The 22461-nt window shown below is 37.1% G+C and overlaps 1 protein-coding gene across 1 annotated transcript; it reads left to right on the plus strand.

Moving 5' to 3' along the window:
* LOC125039350 lies at positions 1-21649 on the plus strand. Its single transcript, XM_047633190.1, has 5 exons — positions 1-55; positions 574-597; positions 1357-1469; positions 17539-19183; positions 19271-21649. Exons 1-5 carry the CDS (start codon positions 1-3, stop codon positions 19690-19692), a joined length of 2259 nt encoding a protein of 752 aa, XP_047489146.1. The 3' UTR covers positions 19693-21649.
* The last annotated feature ends 812 nt before the right edge of the window (positions 21650-22461 follow it).

The following is a 22461-nucleotide window of genomic DNA, read 5'->3' on the forward strand; positions in this document are numbered from 1 at the left end:
ATGGTTGCATCAGTTGAGAACGCGGACACCACTCTGTACTTTTTAACAGAAGAGAGTAATAATGTAGGCGACGGCTTGGTTAACATTTGACAATTTATCAGAAGAGGCCCCGAAGCTTTTCTAATTTCCAAAGTGGAATATACTTCGTTAGAGGAAAAAAATGCACAACAACAAATCGAAGACAGTTCTTATGCGTAAGGACAAAATCAAAGAGCATTATAGGTGTTCCAGATGTGAATAGAAAAGATCAGTCAAATATAGGAAACGACTAAATTGTTTGACACCCCCCAATCCCTTGCTTGTTGTAGTGGGGGGGGGGGGGGAGGACACGGAGACTGAGGCCCCATGTAGGGGTTTAGCCCCTGCCTTGGACCTCAGCTGCCGCCTCAACACTTCTTTTTTTTTTTTTTTTTTTTTACACCCCTTTTCCGTTTCCTTTTCGTCATCCCTTTCTTTTGTCAACTTGTACAGATCGTTAACTAATGTTTACCCCTTTAGCCATAATACTTTTTTATCATAATACTTCACCTGCACATCACCTGCACCTGCTCAAACTGCCATTTTCGAGGGCAGTCATATTTGGCAAGTCAAAGGAAGGTATAGATAATTACAAATTAGTAATAACAAATGGACCCATTCTGATTTACTGTCAACTGTTAATTGATCCGTTTTAGACATTAACAGATTTATTCTACTCGAAAATCCAAAGCTATAGCAGCGCAAGCTACTGACAGATATATAAAATATGTAATACTGTTTCATTATATGAGTAAGATTCATTGTAGTATGCAGTTTAATATATTACTGCAATTAATTATCTTCATAGTCTATGAAGATGCAAATGTTTGTTCTATTCATAAAGATGTAAATGATTGTTCTATTAACAGCCTCCCCCCCCAATCCCTTGCTTGTTCTTGTCGTAGGGGGGGGGGGGGTATTAGGAGACGGGGGCTGAGGCCCAATGTAGGGGATCACCCCTGCCTTGGACCCTTGGTCTTTTCTTCCCCCCTTTCTTTTTATTTCATTTCTCCATCCCCTTCTGTTAACAATGAGTTAATTGTTATCCTAATTGTTAGCTCATTTTTACTATTTTCGCCACAATACTTTATCATAGTGCTATATAATCCTTGATGTCTAGCACATTTGTTTTAACTAATTAACCACTGACCATTTAATTAACAGCATTAACTTGGAGATGTGGCAATGCGCAAATCATAGACAAAATCGTAAAGAACAGTCATAGACCTTTTGTGAATACCACCCCGGAAGTATAACAAGCCGGTTCTTCAGAAAGCTGGAACCGAGACATGGTCAGTACACCTACTCCACATCCCATTTTTCTTCGGACTTTTTCAGTAGGTGTGAAACCGAGGCCGGGGAAACCTAATCCAAGGCACCCTCAGAGGAGACGAAGTTGGTTCTACCACTTGGCCCTGGCGATGTCTGAAGTCTCAAGAGGGCGAAAGACGGTAATTTTTTGTTGTCATTTATTTATTTTATGCATAGCTATGACTATGAATGGAAGCGAACAGGCTGTAATTTAATTTCATTGGCCTTGTCGCTGCTGTAGTTATTAATCCATTTACTAATGTCGTTTATTGTGTTGTCACAAGTGCGTAGTCACTAAGTAGTCAATAAGTATTTCACCTGCATACCAATTTTTGTAATTTAAGATTTACCAGCATCTCTTTGTATACTTTTTGTAACTGTGCATTGGCTCTGGTCTTCATAATGCCATGGTTATCAACATATGAATCATGAACTGATGGGACAATAGCCTTAGGTGTTTCTTGTAAAGCTTTATGGTATTCCTCGGTATTGTTTGTTCGATTTCCAATGCATCAGAGATGTTGAGAGATGTGGCGACAAATAATCAGAGAAAGGTGTTAGAGGTTGCAGTGAGAATGAATGCCAAAAAATTCCTCGGAAGTTGTTTATTCCTTGGTATTGTTGGGAGAGCCCCCCCCCCCCCCACCTGCCGCCTGGTATTGTTGGGAGAGAGCCCAGCACCTGCCTCCTGGCATTTTAGGACTCCCTCCCCACTTACCTCCTGGTATTGTCAGGACACCCCCCCCCCCTTACCTATTGCCTGGTATTGTCAGAACTTACCTCCTGCTACTGTCAGGAATCACCCCCCCCAACATATCTCCTGGTATTGTCAGGAATCACCCCCCCAACCTATCTCCTGGTATTGTCAGGAATCACCCCCCCCCCAACCTATCCTGGTATTGTCAGGAATCACCCCCCCCAACCTATCTCCTGGTATTGTCAGGAATCACCCCCCCCAACCTATCTCCTGGTATTGTCAGGAATCACCCCCCCAACCTATCTCCTGGTATTGTCAGGAATCACCCCCCCCCACCTACCTCCTGGTATTGCCAGGAATCACCCCCCCCAACTTATCTCCTGGTATTGTCAGAAATCACCCCCCCAACCTATCTCCTGGTATTGTCTGGAATCACCCCCCCCCAACCTATCTCCTGGTATTGTCAGGAATCACCCCCCCCCAACCTATCTCCTGGTATTGTCAGGAATCACCCCCCCAACCTATCTCCTGGTATTGTCAGGAATCACCCCCCCAACCTATCTCCTGGTATTGTCAGGAATCACCCCCCCCAACCTATCTCCTGGTATTGTCAGGAATCACCCCCCCAACCTATCTCCTGGTATTGTCAGTACCCCCCAACCTACCTCCTGGTATTGTCAGGACCCCCCAACCTACCTCCTGGTATTGTCAGGACCCCCCCCCCCAACCTATCCTGGTATTGTCAGGGCACCCCTCAACCTATCTCCTGGTATTGTCAGGGCACCCCTCAACCTATCTCCTGGTATTGTCAGGACCCCCCAACCTACCTCCTGGTATTGTCAGGACCCCCCAACCTACCTCCTGGTATTGTCAGGACCCCCCCCCCAACCTATCTCCTGGTATTGTCAGGACCCCCCCCAACCTATCTCCTGGTATTGTCAGGACCCCCCCCCCCAACCTATCTCCTGGTATTGTCAGGACCCCCCCCCCAACCTATCTCCTGGTATTGTCAGGACCCCCCCCCAACCTATCTCCTGGTATTGTCAGGACCCCCCCAACCTATCTCCTGGTATTGTCAGGACCCCCCCCAACCTATCTCCTGGTATTGTCAGGACCCCCCCAACCTATCTCCTGGTATTGTCAGGACCCCCCAACCTATCTCCTGGTAATGTCAGGCCCCCCCCCAACCTATCTCCTGGTATTGTCAGGACCCCCCCCCCCCAACCTATCTGGTATTGTCAGGAACCCCCCCCAACCTACCTCCTGGTATTGGCAGGACCACCCCCCCAACCTATCTGGTATTGTCAGGACCCCCCCCCAACCTACCTCCTGGTATTGGCAGGTCCCCCCCCCCCCCACTCTGGTATTACCAACCCCACACAAACAACCTTTCTCCTATTGCCACCTCCCCCCCCCCTATCATTAATCCCCGAATCCACCTGTTACCAACGTCGTCATGCGGACGTGGATAAGCTATTACATAAATAACATCGTCAATACAATGTGACCGCGATGAGACAGTAAAGTGAATCGCGTGAGTTGGAAGTGAATAATACATCTATATTTGTACTTGTACTTGTACTTGCATGTATGTATGTATGTGTACTTGTGTGTGTATGATTGTACCTTTGTACCTTTGTGTGTGTGTATGATTGTACCTTTGTACCTTTGTGTGTGTGTATGATTGTACCTTTGTACCTTTGTGTGTGTGTATGATTGTACCTTTGTACCTTTGTGTGTGTGTATGATTGTACCTTTGTACCTTTGTGTGTGTGTATGATTGTACCTTTGTACCTTTGTGTGTGTGTATGATTGTACCTTTGTACCTTTGTGTGTGTGTATGATTGTACCTTTGTACCTTTGTGTGTGTGTATGATTGTACCTTTGTACCTTTGTGTGTGTGTATGATTGTACCTTTGTACCTTTGTGTGTGTGTATGATTGTACCTTTGTACCTTTGTGTGTGTGTATGATTGTACCTTTGTACCTTTGTGTGTGTGTATGATTGTACCTTTGTACCTTTGTGTGTGTGTATGATTGTACCTTTGTACCTTTGTGTGTGTGTATGATTGTACCTTTGTACCTTTGTGTGTGTGTATGATTGTACCTTTGTACCTTTGTGTGTGTGTATGATTGTACCTTTGTACCTTTGTGTGTGTGTATGATTGTACCTTTGTACCTTTGTGTGTGTGTATGATTGTACCTTTGTACCTTTGTGTGTGTGTATGATTGTACCTTTGTACCTTTGTGTGTGGTATGATTGTACCTTTGTACCTTTGTGTGTGTGTATGATTGTACCTTTGTACCTTTGTGTGTGTGTATGATTGTACCTTTGTACCTTTGTGTGTGTGTATGATTGTACCTTTGTACCTTTGTGTGTGTGTATGTGTATGTGTACTTGTGTATGATTGTACCTTTGTACCTTTGTGTGTGTGTATGTGTATGTGTACTTGTGTATGATTGTACCTTTGTACCTTTGTGTGTGTGTATGTGTATGTGTACTTGTGTATGATTGTACCTTTGTACCTTTGTGTGTGCATGTGCAATCATCTAACGCAGAATAAAGAACAATTGGAAACTCTGCCACGCCGGAAAGAGTGCAGAGAGAAATCGGACGTTCAGCTGACTCTTTTAAACATGGTAAGCACAGCGCACCCTCTTCCACCCTAGAGAGTAATGTTTTTATTAATTAATATATATGTATATGTATGTGTATGTGTTTATATATGTATTGGTATGTGTATATGTGTTTATATATGTATTGGTATGTGTGTATATATTTGTTTATATGTATAATGTATGTATGGTGTATGTGTGTATGCATGATGTATGTGTATGTGTGTATGTATGATGTATGTGTATGTATGGTGTATGTGTATGTGTGTATGTATGGTGTATGTGTATGTGTGTATGTATGGTGTATGTGTGTATGTATGGTGTATGTGTATGTGTGTATGTATGGTGTATGTGTATGTGTGTATGTATGGTGTATGTGTATGTGTGTATGTATGGTGTATGTGTATGTGTGTATGTATGGTGTATGTGTATGTGGGCATGTATGGTGCAAGTGTGCATATGTATGGGGGCATGTATGGTGCAAGTGTGCATAAGTATGGGGGCATGTATGGTGCAAGTGTGCATATGTATGGGGGCATGTATGGTGCAAGTGAGCATATGTATGGGGGCATGTATGGTGCAAGTGTGCATATGTATGGGGGCATGTGTGGTGCAAGTGTGCATATGTATGGGGGCATGTGTGGTGCAAGTGTGCATATATATGGGGGCATGTATGGTGCAAGTGTGCATATGTATGGGGGCATGTATGGTGCAAGTGTGCATATGTATGGGGGCATGTATGGTGCAAGTGTGCATATGTATGGGGGCATGTATGGTGCAAGTGTGCATATGTATGGGGGCATGTATGGTGCAAGTGTGCATATGTATGGGGGCATGTATGGTGCAAGTGTGCATATGTATGGGGGCATGTATGGTGCAAGTGTGCATATGTATGGGGGCATGTATGGTGCAAGTGTGCATATGTATGGGGGCATGTATGGTGCAAGTGTGCATATGTATGGGGGCATGTATGGTGCAAGTGTGCATATGTATGGGGGCATGTATGGTGCAAGTGTGCATATGTATGGGGGCATGTATGGTGCAAGTGTGCATATGTATGGGGGCATGTATGGTGCAAGTGTGCATATGTATGGGGGCATGTATGGTGCAAGTGTGCATATGTATGGGGGCATGTATGGTGCAAGTGTGCATATGTATGGGGGCATGTATGGTGCAAGTGTGCATATGTATGGGGGCATGTATGGTGCAAGTGTGCATATGTATGGGGGCATGTATGGTGCAAGTGTGCATATGTATGGGGGCATGTATGGTGCAAGTGTGCATATGTATGGGGGCATGTATGGTGCAAGTGTGCATATGTATGGGGGCATGTATGGTGCAAGTGTGCATATGTATGGGGGCATGTATGGTGCAAGTGTGCATATGTATGGGGGCATGTATGGTGCAAGTGTGCATATGTATGGGGGCATGTATGGTGCAAGTGTGCATATGTATGGGGGCATGTATGGTGCAAGTGTGCATATGTATGGGGGCATGTATGGTGCAAGTGTGCATATGTATGGGGGCATGTATGGTGCAAGTGTGCATATGTATGGGGGCATGTATGGTGCAAGTGTGCATATGTATGGGGGCATGTATGGTGCAAGTGTGCATATGTATGGGGGCATGTATGGTGCAAGTGTGCATATGTATGGGGGCATGTATGGTGCAAGTGTGCATATGTATGGGGGCATGTATGGTGCAAGTGTGCATATGTATGGGGGCATGTATGGTGCAAGTGTGCATATGTATGGGGGCATGTATGGTGCAAGTGTGCATATGTATGGGGGCATGTATGGTGCAAGTGTGCATATGTATGGGGGCATGTATGGTGCAAGTGTGCATATGTATGGGGGCATGTATGGTGCAAGTGTGCATATGTATGGGGGCATGTATGGTGCAAGTGTGCATATGTATGGGGGCATGTATGGTGCAAGTGTGCATATGTATGGGGGCATGTATGGTGCAAGTGTGCATATGTATGGGGGCATGTATGGTGCAAGTGTGCATATGTATGGGGGCATGTATGGTGCAAGTGTGCATATGTATGGGGGCATGTATGGTGCAAGTGTGCATATGTATGGGGGCATGTATGGTGCAAGTGTGCATATGTATGGGGGCATGTATGGTGCAAGTGTGCATATGTATGGGGGCATGTATGGTGCAAGTGTGCATATGTATGGGGGCATGTATGGTGCAAGTGTGCATATGTATGGGGGCATGTATGGTGCAAGTGTGCATATGTATGGGGGCATGTATGGTGCAAGTGTGCATATGTATGGGGGCATGTATGGTGCAAGTGTGCATATGTATGGGGGCATGTATGGTGCAAGTGTGCATATGTATGGGTGTATGGGTATGTTTCTGTATATATACATACACATACCAACTGCCCCACAGCCACCCTGGGGTTAAAGGGCGGCTCGGGGAAGGCGGGCTGTGGGTCCCGTTGGGAGGGCAAATGCTGGCAGGCACCAACCCAGCCCAAGGGGACCCTACAGGTGGATGTTGGGCCCCACAGTCTGCCGACCCCTTTTATTTGGGGCAGAGTCGGCAGGGGCGTCCACCCGGAGTGGCCGCCCGAGGCTTAACCTCAGGCAAGCTATCCCTATCCTTGTAGGTGCTTGGAACGCCTGGTTCTTGCGGCTATCGAGGGAATTGGAGTGGAGTTGGGAGGTTGGTTAGGTGGCTGCCCTCTCAGAGGTGAGAAGACGGCAGTGGCACAATCAATATGGGTGGGTACACTTACTACTGGTCGGGCAGTCAGGCATATGTGATATCCTTGCTGAACTACTAAAGTCTGGGGTGAACCTATTGCATGGGGCTTGCATGCAGTCTTGACTGCCATCTGACAGTCTGGTTTCATTCCCCCTGACCTGTTGAGGGGTGTGGTTGTCCCTTTCTCTTGAAGGGGAAACAGGATTGTTGGGACTGTAGCATCTACCATGGCATTATACTGCTCAGTATACCAGGCAAGGTTTTCGCCCACATTCTTCTGAAATGGATCCGTGACCACCTTCTAAGGCACCAAAGACTGGAGAAGTCTGGATTCTCTCCTGGCAAGTCTACAATAGACAGTATCCTAGCGCTTTGAGTAATTGTAAAATGCCGTCGTGAGTTCATTCATATTTTGCTTGCAGCCAACATCACTGCATTGAGAATTGCTATGAGAGACTCTGAGACTTAGGGGAATTCTGACACGGATTATTGGCCTAATAGCAAGCCTCTATACCGGTACTGAAAGTGCTGTAAAGTGGGGTGGGGGCCTGCCGAACTTCTTCCCTGTTAATCCATGGGTGAGGCAAGGCTGTTTCCTTGCACCAACAGTTTTCAACACCTGCATGGACTGGACAATGGGCAGAACTACGATCCTTCACCGATTATGTTGCTATCCTATCCGAGTCTCTGGAGTCACTGGTGGCAGCTCTTGAGGAATTTAGCAATGAGGCGAAGCCTTGGTCCTAGAAGTCTCCTGGACCAAGACCAAGATTCAGGATTTTGGGGACCTATTAGGGGAACAGTTGATTCATGCTTGCAGTGAGGACACTGAAGTCACAGAGAGCTTTGCATATCTTGGTAGCGTAGTCCATATTTATGGGCTGTCAGACCAAGAAGTCAGTAGGTTTGGTCTGACAGCAGGAGCCATGAATTCGATCAACAAGAGCATTTGGAGATAATACCTATGAAGAAGGACCGAGCTATGTGTCTTGAAGGCCTTGATACTGTCACATTTGCTCTATGGAAGCGAAACCTGGATGCTATCTAGAGCCTTGGGGTCTCATCTTGATGCCTTTTGTAATAAGTCTTCCCCAGATCATGGGGTACAGTTGGCAGGACCATGTGTCCAACTGACGGCTACAACGTGAGACTGACATGGGACCTATTACTTGCATAATCCGGGATCGCCAACAAACTATATGAGCACCTAGCTCGTTTATCTGTGGATGACCTTGTCCATCAATCCTGGGTGGAGGAGACCCGTGGGACGACCAAGGTCATGGCTTGGGCAGCTCGACCAGAACTGTTGCGAGTAGCTAGAGATGGGCCGTGGGCCTGCCTGGAGACTCGCCATGAGGAACCATGTAGCCATGCGCCCCCGTCGGCGTTAGCCCCTTAATGATATGTATATATATGTATATATGCGTGTATATGTATATATATGTATGTGCATGCGTATGTAATGAATGTATGTGCATGCGTACGTAATGTATGTATGTGCATGCGTATGTAATGAATGTATGTGCATGCGTACGTAATGTATGTATGTGCATGCGTACGTAATGTATGTATGTGCATGCGCACGTAATGTATGTATGTGCATGCGTACGTAATGTATGTATGTGCATGCGTACGTAATGTACGTATGTGCGTGCGTATGCATTGTATGTATACATGTGTGTGCGTGCGTATGCAATGTATGTATACATGTGTGTGTGTGCGTATGCAATGTATGTATACATGTGTGTGTGTGCGTATGCAATGTATGTATACATGTGTGCGTGCGTATGCAATGTATGTATACATGTGTGCGTGCGTATGCAATGTATGTATACATGTGTGCGTGCGTATGCAATGTATGTATACATGTGTGCGTGCGTATGCAATGTATCTATACATGTGTGTGGGTGCATATGCAATGTATCTATACATGTGTGTGCGTGCGTATGCATATATATATTTATGTTTATATGTATGCATATGTCTAAATGTATGTATATATACATGTGTGTATGTCGTAAGACGACGGAATAAAGATTGAATGAATACAAAGATTGTCGGGCATCGTTGAGGCGGTATTCCGCCTGCGCACGCGCGGCGACGGGAGAGGAGAGGATCAGGAAGAGACAGAACGCCTGACGGTCCCGTGACGACAAGATGGACGGACTCGCGCTGGTGACTTCGGAAAATAAAAAGCTGGTCTATAGTTGTGTGGGAGAGTACTGGCGTCGGAGAATATTACAAAGGATTATTCTGTGATCTTTGTAATTGTTGAAAAGGAAAACAGCCACAGTAAGAAATGAAAAATGAAAATAAACGGTGACGTATTAGTTGAGGGAAATATTAACGACTAGGTGTGGGGTATTCGTTAACTTTTTTTCTTAATAGTCATATTTTTTTCTTTTGTATGTATATGAATTGTGTTTATTTTATAGCATATATAGAGGGAATATAGATAAAAATTGTAAAAGCAAGAGCTTCTTAAGTTGACCTTCAAGGTTAGTTTGGCACACTAATAACCGTTGGGTCACTTGCTTACATTTTAGGTAATCTGGAAACCTTATAACTATTGACATAACGGGTGATGGCTGCAAGACCTCATGATCGTAGCAACTGTGATTAATATACTTCACATATTAATTTACATATTGTTCACAGCAGTGGTGGCGGTGCTGATTTCCAGTTTCCACGTTGCTTTGAGTGATTTGTATTTGCTTAATCTTCAGTTTTGTTTGTTTTGCAGCTACGGTCTGCCAGGGCGCCGTGTTTTAGTTTATATATATATTATAATTTTTTGTGGTTTTCTTATATTTGTTGACAGTTTAATTTACATAGTATTTTGCTTAGGAATACCGTGTTGTATATGGCATTGATGTCGTGTGTATTTTCTCGTAATCTTTAGTTTTGCACTTTAGGTTTGCGAGCCTGTTGCTATTTCGTTATATTATCTCGCAACATATCCCAGCATTCTCTGCCCCCCTTTGAGTTCCAGAGTGTGGTTCGGAGGGTTGTTTATCGTCAGCACAGCTGAGCTTTCACCGCGTCGACGCAACATCAGCGGTCACTAAGCGACCGGTTGCACCAAGACCTTGGGTGTGACTCCGGATGGGTGCGCGGGCTCGGGTGACGGACAAGTGACGGGTGACGAGAACAGCGTGACTGGTGACGTCGTAGCGGACTGCCTGGGTTGAGTCACAGGGCTCCGTGACACCATGCGGCTAGGCGGGGCATCACGGTCGGGGTGGTGTTGCCGTTTGCACCTCGGGGTTTTCCTTTTTGTTTCTGGTTTCGTGTTTCGCTTCTTTCTTGGCTAATTGGCACGTGCATAAGGGTTGGCTCCGCGACGTTTTGAGAAAGACAACCGAAGACTTTTTTCTACCGGAAATCGCTCTGCAACATAGAGGGTGCTCTCGTTGGTGGGGCGGGTGCCAGCTGCAGCAGACGATGTTGTCACAACGGCAGGTAGGGAAGGCCTAGTTCCGGAAGTCTCCGGTTGTGCTTGGATTTAAGATTTTTAAATGAAGTAATCCAGGAAGATAGCTATCCACTCGTGACATCCATCATAGACGGGTTAAGGACAATGGCTCGGCAGATGTTGGGTGAGACTGGTCATTAGACATCAGTGATTCGAGACTTTTTCTTGATGGGGGGGGGGGGGGGGACGAGACAAAGACGTTCCGCCGTTGGGAGTATCTCGGCTTTAACAACTGTGAATTTCGTTTTTTTTTTTTTTTTTTTTTTTTTTATTTTGGGGGGGGGGGGGTTATGTGTGTATGTATGTATATGTGTATGGATGTGTGTATATGTACATGTATGTGTGTATATGTGTATGGATGTGTGTATATATTTATGTGTATGTATATATTTATGTGTATATGTATATATGTACACATACACATGCATATATATGTGTATATGTATATATATATGTGAGTGTGTGTGTGTGTGTGTGTGTGTGTGTGTGTGTGTGTGTGTGTACATATATATAAACACACGTGTATATATATATATATACACATGTGTATACAGATAGATATATATACACACTTGGATATACATATATATACAGACATGTATACAGATATATATACACGTGTGTGTATATATATGTATATACATGTAGATACATATATATATATAAATACATGTATATACACATATATACACACACATGTATATACATATATATATAAATACATGTATATACATATATATACACACATGTATATACATATATGTACACACATGTATATATATACACATGTATATACATGTATATATATACATATATATACACATGTGTATATATATACATATATACACACATGTGTATATATATACATATATATACACACATGTACATATACATATATATACACACATGTATATATATACATATATATACACACATGTATATATACATATATATACACACATGTATATATATATACATATATATACACACATGTATATATATACATATATATACACACATGTATATATATACATATATATACACACATGTATATATATATACATATATATACACACATGTATATATATACATATATATACACACATGTATATATATATACATATATATACACACATGTATATATACATATATATACACACATGTATATATATACATATATATACACACATGTATATATATATACATATATATACACACATGTATATATTTACATATATATACACACATGTATATATATACATATATATACACACATGTATATATATACATATATATACACACATGTATATATATACATATATATACACACATGTATATATATACATATATATACACACATGTATATATATACATATATATACACACATGTATATATATACATATATATATGTACACATGTATATATATACATATATATATGTACACATGTATATATATACATATATATATGTACACATGTATATATATACATATATATATGTACACATGTATATATATACATATATATATGTACACATGTATATATATACATATATATATGTACACATGTATATATATACATATATATATGTACACATGTATATATATACATATATATATGTACACATGTATATATATACATATATATATGTACACATGTATATATATACATATATATATATGTACACATGTATATATATACATATATATATGTACACATGTATATATATACATATATATATGTACACATGTATATATATACATATATATATGTACACATGTATATATATACATATATATATGTACACATGTATATATATACATATATATATGTACACATGTATATATATACATATATATATGTACACATGTATATATATACATATATATATGTACACATGTATATATATACATATATATATGTACACATGTATATATATACATATATATATGTACACATGTATATATATACATATATATGTACACATGTATACATATATACATATATATATGTACACATGTATATATATACATATATATATGTACACATGTATATATATACATATATATGTACACATGTATACATATATACATATATATATGTACACATGTATACATATATACATATATATGTACACATGTATACATATATACATATATATATGTACACATGTATACATATATACATATATATGTACACATGTATACATATATACATATATATATGTACACATGTATACATATATACATATATATATGTACACATGTATACATATATACATATATATATGTACACATGTATATATATACATATATATACATATATATATGTACACATGTATATATATACATATATATACATATATATATGTACACATGTATATATATACATATATATACATATATATATGTACACATGTATATATATACATATATATATATATGTACACATGTATATATATACATATATATATATGTACACATGTATATATATACATATATATATATATGTACACATGTATATATATATACATATATATATATGTACACATGTATATATATACATATATATATGTACACATGTATGTATATACATATATATATGTACACATGTATATAAATACATATATATGTACACATGTATATATATACATATATATATGTACACATGTATATATATGTACACATTTATATACATACACACATGTATATGCATATATATATACACATGTATATACATATATAAATACAATTGTATATATATGTATATATGTAAATATAAACATACACGTGTGTGTATATATATATGTATGAGTGTATAAGTATACAAGTGTGTGTGTGTATGTGTGTGTGTGTACGCGCGAGTATGTGTTTGTGTGTGTGTACGCGCGCGTATGTGTGTGTGTATGCGGGCGTGTGATTGTGTGATTGTGCGCACGCGAGTATGTGTGTGTGTGTGTGTGTGTGTGTGTGTATTCGCGTGTGTATTCGCGTGTGGGCATATATATGTATGTTTGTTTATGTGTATGTATGTATATATGTAGATGTATATGTTTATATATATGTAGAAGTGTATGTATATATTTATATATATGTAGAAGTGTATGTATATATTTATATATATGTAGATGTGTATATATATAAGTATGTTTAAATATATGTAGATGTGTATATGTAATATGTTTAAATATATGTAGATATATGTAAATGTGTTTGTATGTATACATATTTATGTGTGTGTACATATATATATATGTTCATATATATGTACATATATATGTACATATGTGTTCATATATATGTATATATAAATGTTCATATATATACATGTTCATATATATGTATATATATATAAATGTTCATATATATACATGTTTATATATATATGTATATATATACATGTTCATATATATATGTGTGTATACAGTATATACATGTTCATATATATATATATATACATGTTCATATATATATATACATGTTCATATATATGTATATATATACATGTTCATATATATATGTATATATATGCATGTTCATATATATATGTATATATATACATGTTCATATATATGTATATATATACATGTTCATATATATTTGTATATATATGCATGTTCATATATTTATGTATATATATGCATGTTCATATATTTATGTATATATATGCATGTTCATATATTTATGTATATATATACATGTTCATATATATATGTATATATATACATGTTCATATATATATGTATATATATACATGTTCATATATATATGTATATATATACATGTTCATATATTTATGTATATATATGCATGTTCATATATTTATGTATATATATATGCATGTTCATATATATATGTATATATATACATGTTCATATATATATGTATATATATACATGTTCATATATATATGTATATATACATGTTCATATATATATGTATATATATACATGTTCATATATATATGTATATATATATGCATGTTCATATATATATGTATATATATACATGTTCATATATATATGTATATATACACATGTTCATATGTATATATATACATGTTCATATATATGTGTATATATATACATGTTCATATATATATGTATATATATACATGTTCATATATATATGATCATGTATATATATACATATATATATGATCATGTATATATATACATATATATATGAACATGTATATATATAATATATATGTATATATATACATGATCATATATATATGTATATATATACATGATCATATATATATGTATATATATACATGATCATATATATATGTATATATATACATGATCATATATATATGTATATATATACATGATCATATATATATGTATATATATACATGATCATATATATATGTATATATATACATGATCATATATATATGTATATATATACATGATCATATATATATGTATATATATACATGATCATATATATATGTATATATACATGATCATGTATATATGCATGTTCATATATATATATGCATGTTCATATCTATATATGCATGTTCATATCTATATATGCATGTTCATATATATATATATGCATGTTCATATATATATATATATGCATGTTCATATATATATATGCATGTTCATATATATATATGCATGTTCATATATATATATAAGAATGTTCATATATATATACATGTTCATATAAATATACATGTTCATATATATATGTATATATATACATGTTCATATATATCTATGTATATATACATGTTCATATATATATCATGTATATATATATGGTCATATATATACATCTACATCTACATATATATGTAGATGTATATATATATTATTATTTTGTGATATGTAGATTTGTATATATATGTTCATATATATATGTAGATGTGTATATATATATTCATATATACATATATATATATTTCATATATATATCATATATATATATTCATATATATACATATATATATATTCATTATATATATATCATATATATATTCATATATATATATATATATATATATTCATTATATATACATATATATTCATATATATATATATATATCATATTATATATACTATATATATATATTCATATATATATACATATATATATATTCATATATATATACATATATATATATTCATATATATATTCATATATATATACATATATATATATTCATATATATATACATATATATATATATTCATATATATATTCATATATATATACATATATATATATATTCATATATATACATATATATTTACATATATATATTCATATATATATTCATATATACATATATATATTCATATATATATTCATATATATACATATATATATTCATATATATATTCATATATATATATATACATATATATATACATATATATATTCATATATATATATACATATATATACATATATATATTCATATATATATACATATATATATACATATATATATTCATATATATATACATATATATATACATATATATATTCATATATATATACATATATATACATATATATACATATATATATATTCATATATATACATATATATACATATATATATATTCATATATATACATATATATACATATATATATATTCATATATATACATATATATATACATATATATATTCATATATAAACATATATATACATACATATATATATATTCATATATATACATATATATATATATACATATATATATTCATATATATACATATATATACATATATATATACATATATATATATATTCATATATATACATATATATATATATTCATATATATACATATATATATATATTCATATATATACATATATATATATTCATATATATACATATATATATATATTCATATATATACATATATATATACATATATATTCATATATATACATATATATTCATACATATATATATATATATATTCATACATATATATATACATATTCATATATTCATGTATATATACATATATACATATATACACACATTTATCAATATATGTTCAGATATATGTATATATGTATATATATATATATATATATATGTATATATATTGGCTGGCTGGAGTGTATCAAAATGTTTGTCTTCAACTTGATACAAAGGAAGAGATACGCGTAAAAGGCAAATAAGTATCATTGTGTATCAAAATGTTGGGAGTTTCGGAAATGTTACAAAAAGGCCTTTTTGTATTTACACATAGATGGCCCTACAAATGTTTAGTGACCAAGGAGTCTGGTACTTCTACCTATCTCATTCCTTTTCCCTTTTCCCTGATTTTCGGAATGCTTTTGTATTCCATTGTCTTTAATGTTATTAAGATTTTCATAACAAGTTTATAATCGCAACATCAATAAGAATAATAATGGAATTAGGAAGAAAAAAAACATTTCCTACTATTTCAAGGAATAGGGAAATCAGGAGTGGCCTCTGGGGTCTACTGATTGACTCCTTGCTGACTTTAAAAAAAAAAAACTACAGGGAACAGTATATAAATATATACTCACTGGGTTAACTTTTCAGTAATAGAATGTGTAAAAGCTAATGCTGGTTGTGCTTGAAAAATGGACACAATTGCAAATTCTTTTCAGATTCTTCTCTTGCCCTTTGCATATTATTGTAAGCCCATATCTTTATTTCTTATTGTAAAGTAATACTTGTTTGCAGATGTGGTCGGCAAATCATCCCAGAAATCACCTATGGCCATACTTGACAGGCGTGAAGAACAGAAAAGGATGGTCATGGAGTGCTCCTAATCCGAACCTGTACCTTCCCTTGCAACTGCTGCTTAGGGATTCGTCATTGGAGGAAGAGGATACGATACCTCCAAAGGCAGAGGGTAATGCCAATTACCCTGTACTCCAAAGGACACGAGGTAGTGATAGTTTCTCTGTACCCCCAAGGTCAGAGGGTTGTACCAGTTTCCCTTTACCCCCAAGAATGCAGGGTAGTGACATATACCCTGTACTCCCCAAAACACAGGGTAGTGTCAGTTACCCTATACCTCTAAGGATGCAGGGTAGTGCCAGTTATCCTGTACCACCAAGGATGCAGGGTACTGATAGTTACCCTGTACCCCCAAGGACGCAGGACAGTGCCAGTTTCCCTTTACCCCTAAGGATGCAGGGTGGTTCCAGTTTCCCTGTACCCCCAAGGATACAGGGCAGTGCCAGTTTCCCTGTACCCCCAAGGATACAGGGCAGTGCCAGTTTCCCTGTACCCCCAAGGATACAGGGCAGTGCCAGTTTCCCTGTACCCCCAAGGATGCAGGGCAGTGCCAGTTTCCCTGTACCCCCTAGGACACAGGGCAATGCCAATTTCCATGTACCCCCAAGAATGCAGGGCAGTGTCAGTTTCCCTGTACTCCCAAGGACGCAGGATAGTGCCAGTTTCCCTGTAACCCCAAGGATACAAGATAATGCTTGTTATCCTGTACCCCCAAGCATGCAAGATAGTCTCTCTTTCCCTGCATCCCCAAGGACACAGGATAGTGTCAGTTACCCTGTATCCCCTAGGATACAGGGTAGCATCAGTTACCCTATACCTTCAGGGCCCCAGGGTAGTGTCAGTTATCCTGCACCACCAAGACCACAAGATAATATCAGCTACCCAGTACCTCCAAGGCCCATGGATAGTGCCAGCTACCCTGAACCTTCAAAGCCTCCAGATGGTGTCAGTTACCCTTTACCACAAAGACCACAAGATAGTATCAGTTACACTGTACCTCCAAGGCCTCTGGATAATGTTAGTTACCCAGTACCTCCAAGAACAGAGAGTAATAACAGTTATCCTGTCAGTTCGCCATACACAATGCCTGAAATGTTAGGTTATGGTCACTGTTCTGGATATCGATCCAGAGGACGCAATGTACATAATTTGGTACCCATTAAGAAAGAAGAGCCTATCCTTAACGAAGATACAGCAGTTTTCAAGAATGACTCACAATACTGTAAACAAACTAGTGATGTAAAATCTCCCCTCATACAGTATTGTGAGCCAGCTACCGATGAAAAATCTATAATCAAAACGGAAAACTTTCTCCAAGAAGACATCTCAGTTAAGAATGTAAAAATGGAAACTGCTGAAGATACCGCTAGCGATGATATGCATGACTGTAGTTTTTCAGACCAGGCGAATGGGAGACCCTTCATTAAGGAGGAGTTTGCTGATAGAGGGGAATTTGTACTTGAAGATTCCTTCTTGAAGACCTCTATTGGTGAAGCTGTCTGTGTCCAGAATGTACAGCTCGAAGAAGACCTGAAACCCAAAGATGATGTTAGGAGACAAGAGGAGGAAACTAAAGTACAAACAGGTAAACCATTCTTCAAGAAAAATGTTTGTTGTTACTCTTTAGTTTGCCTAATATTTATCTTGGGTTCATAATCCTTGTTCTTTACAGGTGTGCTTGATCAGCTATCAGATGAAAATCTTAATCAGACTAAGCATACAGGAGGTAAAGATGGAGCAGTCATACGACGCGAGTCAAAGAAGTGCAGAATACAGCGGTTATTTGGCAAGACTGATTCTCCCCCTAGGCGTTCAAAAGTATTTAGGACGAGGACCAAAATCATTAAGTGTAAAAGTTGTCGTCTAGGTCGCAATGATGTGAAAGACTTACTGAAGCCACGCCCTCTCAACCAAGAGATAGCAACATGTTCCTATGTGATGTTAGATGAGCTGGTCGACGAGTGTCCTCTTGGCCATCTCCTTGATCCTAGTATTGCTTCAATCAATTTGAAGTCTGGGCTTGTGACTGTTTACTGCTCCAAATGTGATGTTACCGTTTATATGAAAAATTCCATTATACCAAAAGTAAAATGAATCAATCATAGGAATGTGCATGTTTTTAGATTTTATGGGACGTAAGGATTTGCATTTACAAGTTCTGCTTGTCTCTATGTAATGCCCGTCATATACCTTTGTACAAAAAACAATCTTCATAGAAATATATGAAAAAATGTATATATGTAAATATTGTGTTGTATTTAAAACACTTAATCTTGATTTTTTTTTTTTTTTACATTTAAATTACACATTATATAACTTCAAAAACACAGTGCTACAGAAAGCTTTGGAAGTTTGGTAGAGTTAATAGCTCAAGGAGCATAAAGCAAGACCGAATTACCAAGGTTGTAGTCATTACGTCCCATCGATGAACCGAAACATGGCTAAACCTTCTTATGATCTGCATGAAACTGTATCAGCGTATGGAACAATTATGATGTAGACAAAACAATTTTAAAGAAATAAAAAAGAGAAATTGGGGAGATAGAAAATGAACTGTAGATGACCTTTGTAGTACACAAAAAAAAAATGCACAGTCGCCATAGAGAACCGCAACTGCGTAAAAGCATTGGTAGGCTGACCAGATCAGGGGGGTTGGTAGGAAAGTGAATACAGGAGGTAACAAGTAAGCGGGTTAGAGGATAAAGGAATGGGGTCAGTATACGTGAATAGGTGGATTGGATTGTGAGTTGGCAATTATTGTATACAAGGCTTTGTTTAGAAGATTTTACAAATCTACTGTAAATTGTTAAAATACATATTTATGTGTACGTATGATTGAAATTCACTATGTAAAACAGTTGACAGGTAAGTATGCTGAGCAAAACTAGGATAATGCTTTTTCCATGTATATCCATGTACCATATTTTGTACCTCAAAACCTATGGCATTTTATCACCTCATCACCATGAATACTGTATTGAAATTATAATGGTTATCAACTCTGTCATCCTGCAGAAAATGATGCACAAGCTAAGAAAGAAAATGCAAATTTTCCTCTATTCATCTACAGAGGGAGACTTGGAAGGATGAGTGCTGCAACAATAAATGTGCAGTTAATGATAAAAAAAAAAAAAAAATCCCAAAGATAGTAGTAATAATGGGGTAGTGGTAGAAGTCAATAAAGGCTTGAACTTTAAGCATACCTGTACAAATATATATAAAATCTTATACAGCTGAGAATCGCCCGCCAGACTAGGGGCACCTTCAGCTCGCAAACAACCAATATGCTCATTCATATAGTACAAAGGCATGTAGAACTGCAGAAAGCTAAGTAACGACAAACTATAATCTTCACTAGTTTATATGATAAAGCAGTGTCCATGAAAAACAAGATTGTATGTTGGTGGATTTTCTGCGTATGTGTAGGGGTTAAACAGTTGGAGCTTGAGCCAGTTTACAAGACGGTGTAACATTGCTGCTAGTCATGCGAAGATAATATAAACCCTATGGGGAGACATTGTTGTCAATTACCTTATATTTTGCCCCCAATCCCTTGCTCGTTGTCGTGGGGGGGGGGGGAGGCTAAGGGGATGGGGATCAAGGCTCAATGTAGGGGAATACCCCTACCTTGATCCTCAGCCCTCGCCTCAGCTAAATATGCATGGTCTTTGCTTGTCCTTCCTTTTTCTTTTTTCACCCCCGCTTGTTCTGTCCACTTCTCCAAACTCCCTTGTGCCCTTTTCGCCATAATACTTCATCAAAGTGCTCCCTACTCCCTTAACTCCTTCCCGTTCCAACAACCTTGTACTCTACCCCATCAGCAACACCCCTCTACCATTTTTGCTACCCTCTAATACTGTTCAATCTGTTCATTTTAATTTAATCATTAACTCATTCCTAACCCTTTCGCTGTTATACTTTACCATAGTACTATATGGCCATTGATGTCATATAGCACTTCCTTACCTGGGGCTTTGCCCCCAAGGCTCATGCTATCGCTATATTTTGAATACCCCCCTAATGACCTTAGATGTTAATGCGGCAGGAAATGCTCATTATATTAAATAAAATACTCGATATTTCCACCCGTTTAGACTTTCTTGAACAAACCAATTATTATGCTACACAGTACTTATCGTATACCATTTTTTCTGTTTTTCAAACCCACTTAAGGCTTCTAGAGCATTCACAAAAAAAATGTTGCTATAGATTATGTTTACTATGACACTTCCAAAACTGCCAAATAATAACCAAATGAAGGGATGAACATTGAGGTTTGAGATAATCATTACGAAATATAACCAAAACCTAATAACTGTTCGCAATGTTGAACTACACGTACACGTACACATTCTGTGTGCATTATCACAGTAAACAAGAAAATGTTTGAAAAAGTTTGAAGTGGCATTGACAGACTGGTGATTGTGCTTTACTACAGCATGGACTATACTCTGAACTGCAAATTGATGAGGATTAAAAGCATGTAACCACTTCCTCTCCCCATCCCCCCCAATCCCATGCCCGTTGTTGTCGTGGGGGGGCTTAGGAGGCGGAGACTGGGACCCAATGCTGGGGAACTCCCCAACCTTGGGACTCAGCCCTCGACTCAACAAATTTTGCATGGTCTTTTTTTTCTTCCTACTTTTTCGTTTCTGTCCCTTCACCAATCCCTTCTACTAGCCACTTCCTAAGGTGTTAGAGCCGTGCTGAAAGGATGAAAGGCTGACTTTGTGCCAGTCCTGAAAGGCCTGAGGGAGCCATGGGCACGGTATTCCCCTGCTTTAGTTGTCTAGCCCTTACCCCTCAAGCGACCCTGAGGGGTGGACCGTTTCTCTCCCCAACATACTCCAGGCTTATCATGTC

Source organism: Penaeus chinensis, chromosome 27 (assembly GCF_019202785.1).
Source record: "Penaeus chinensis breed Huanghai No. 1 chromosome 27, ASM1920278v2, whole genome shotgun sequence".
Lineage (NCBI taxonomy): Eukaryota > Metazoa > Arthropoda > Malacostraca > Decapoda > Penaeidae > Penaeus > Penaeus chinensis.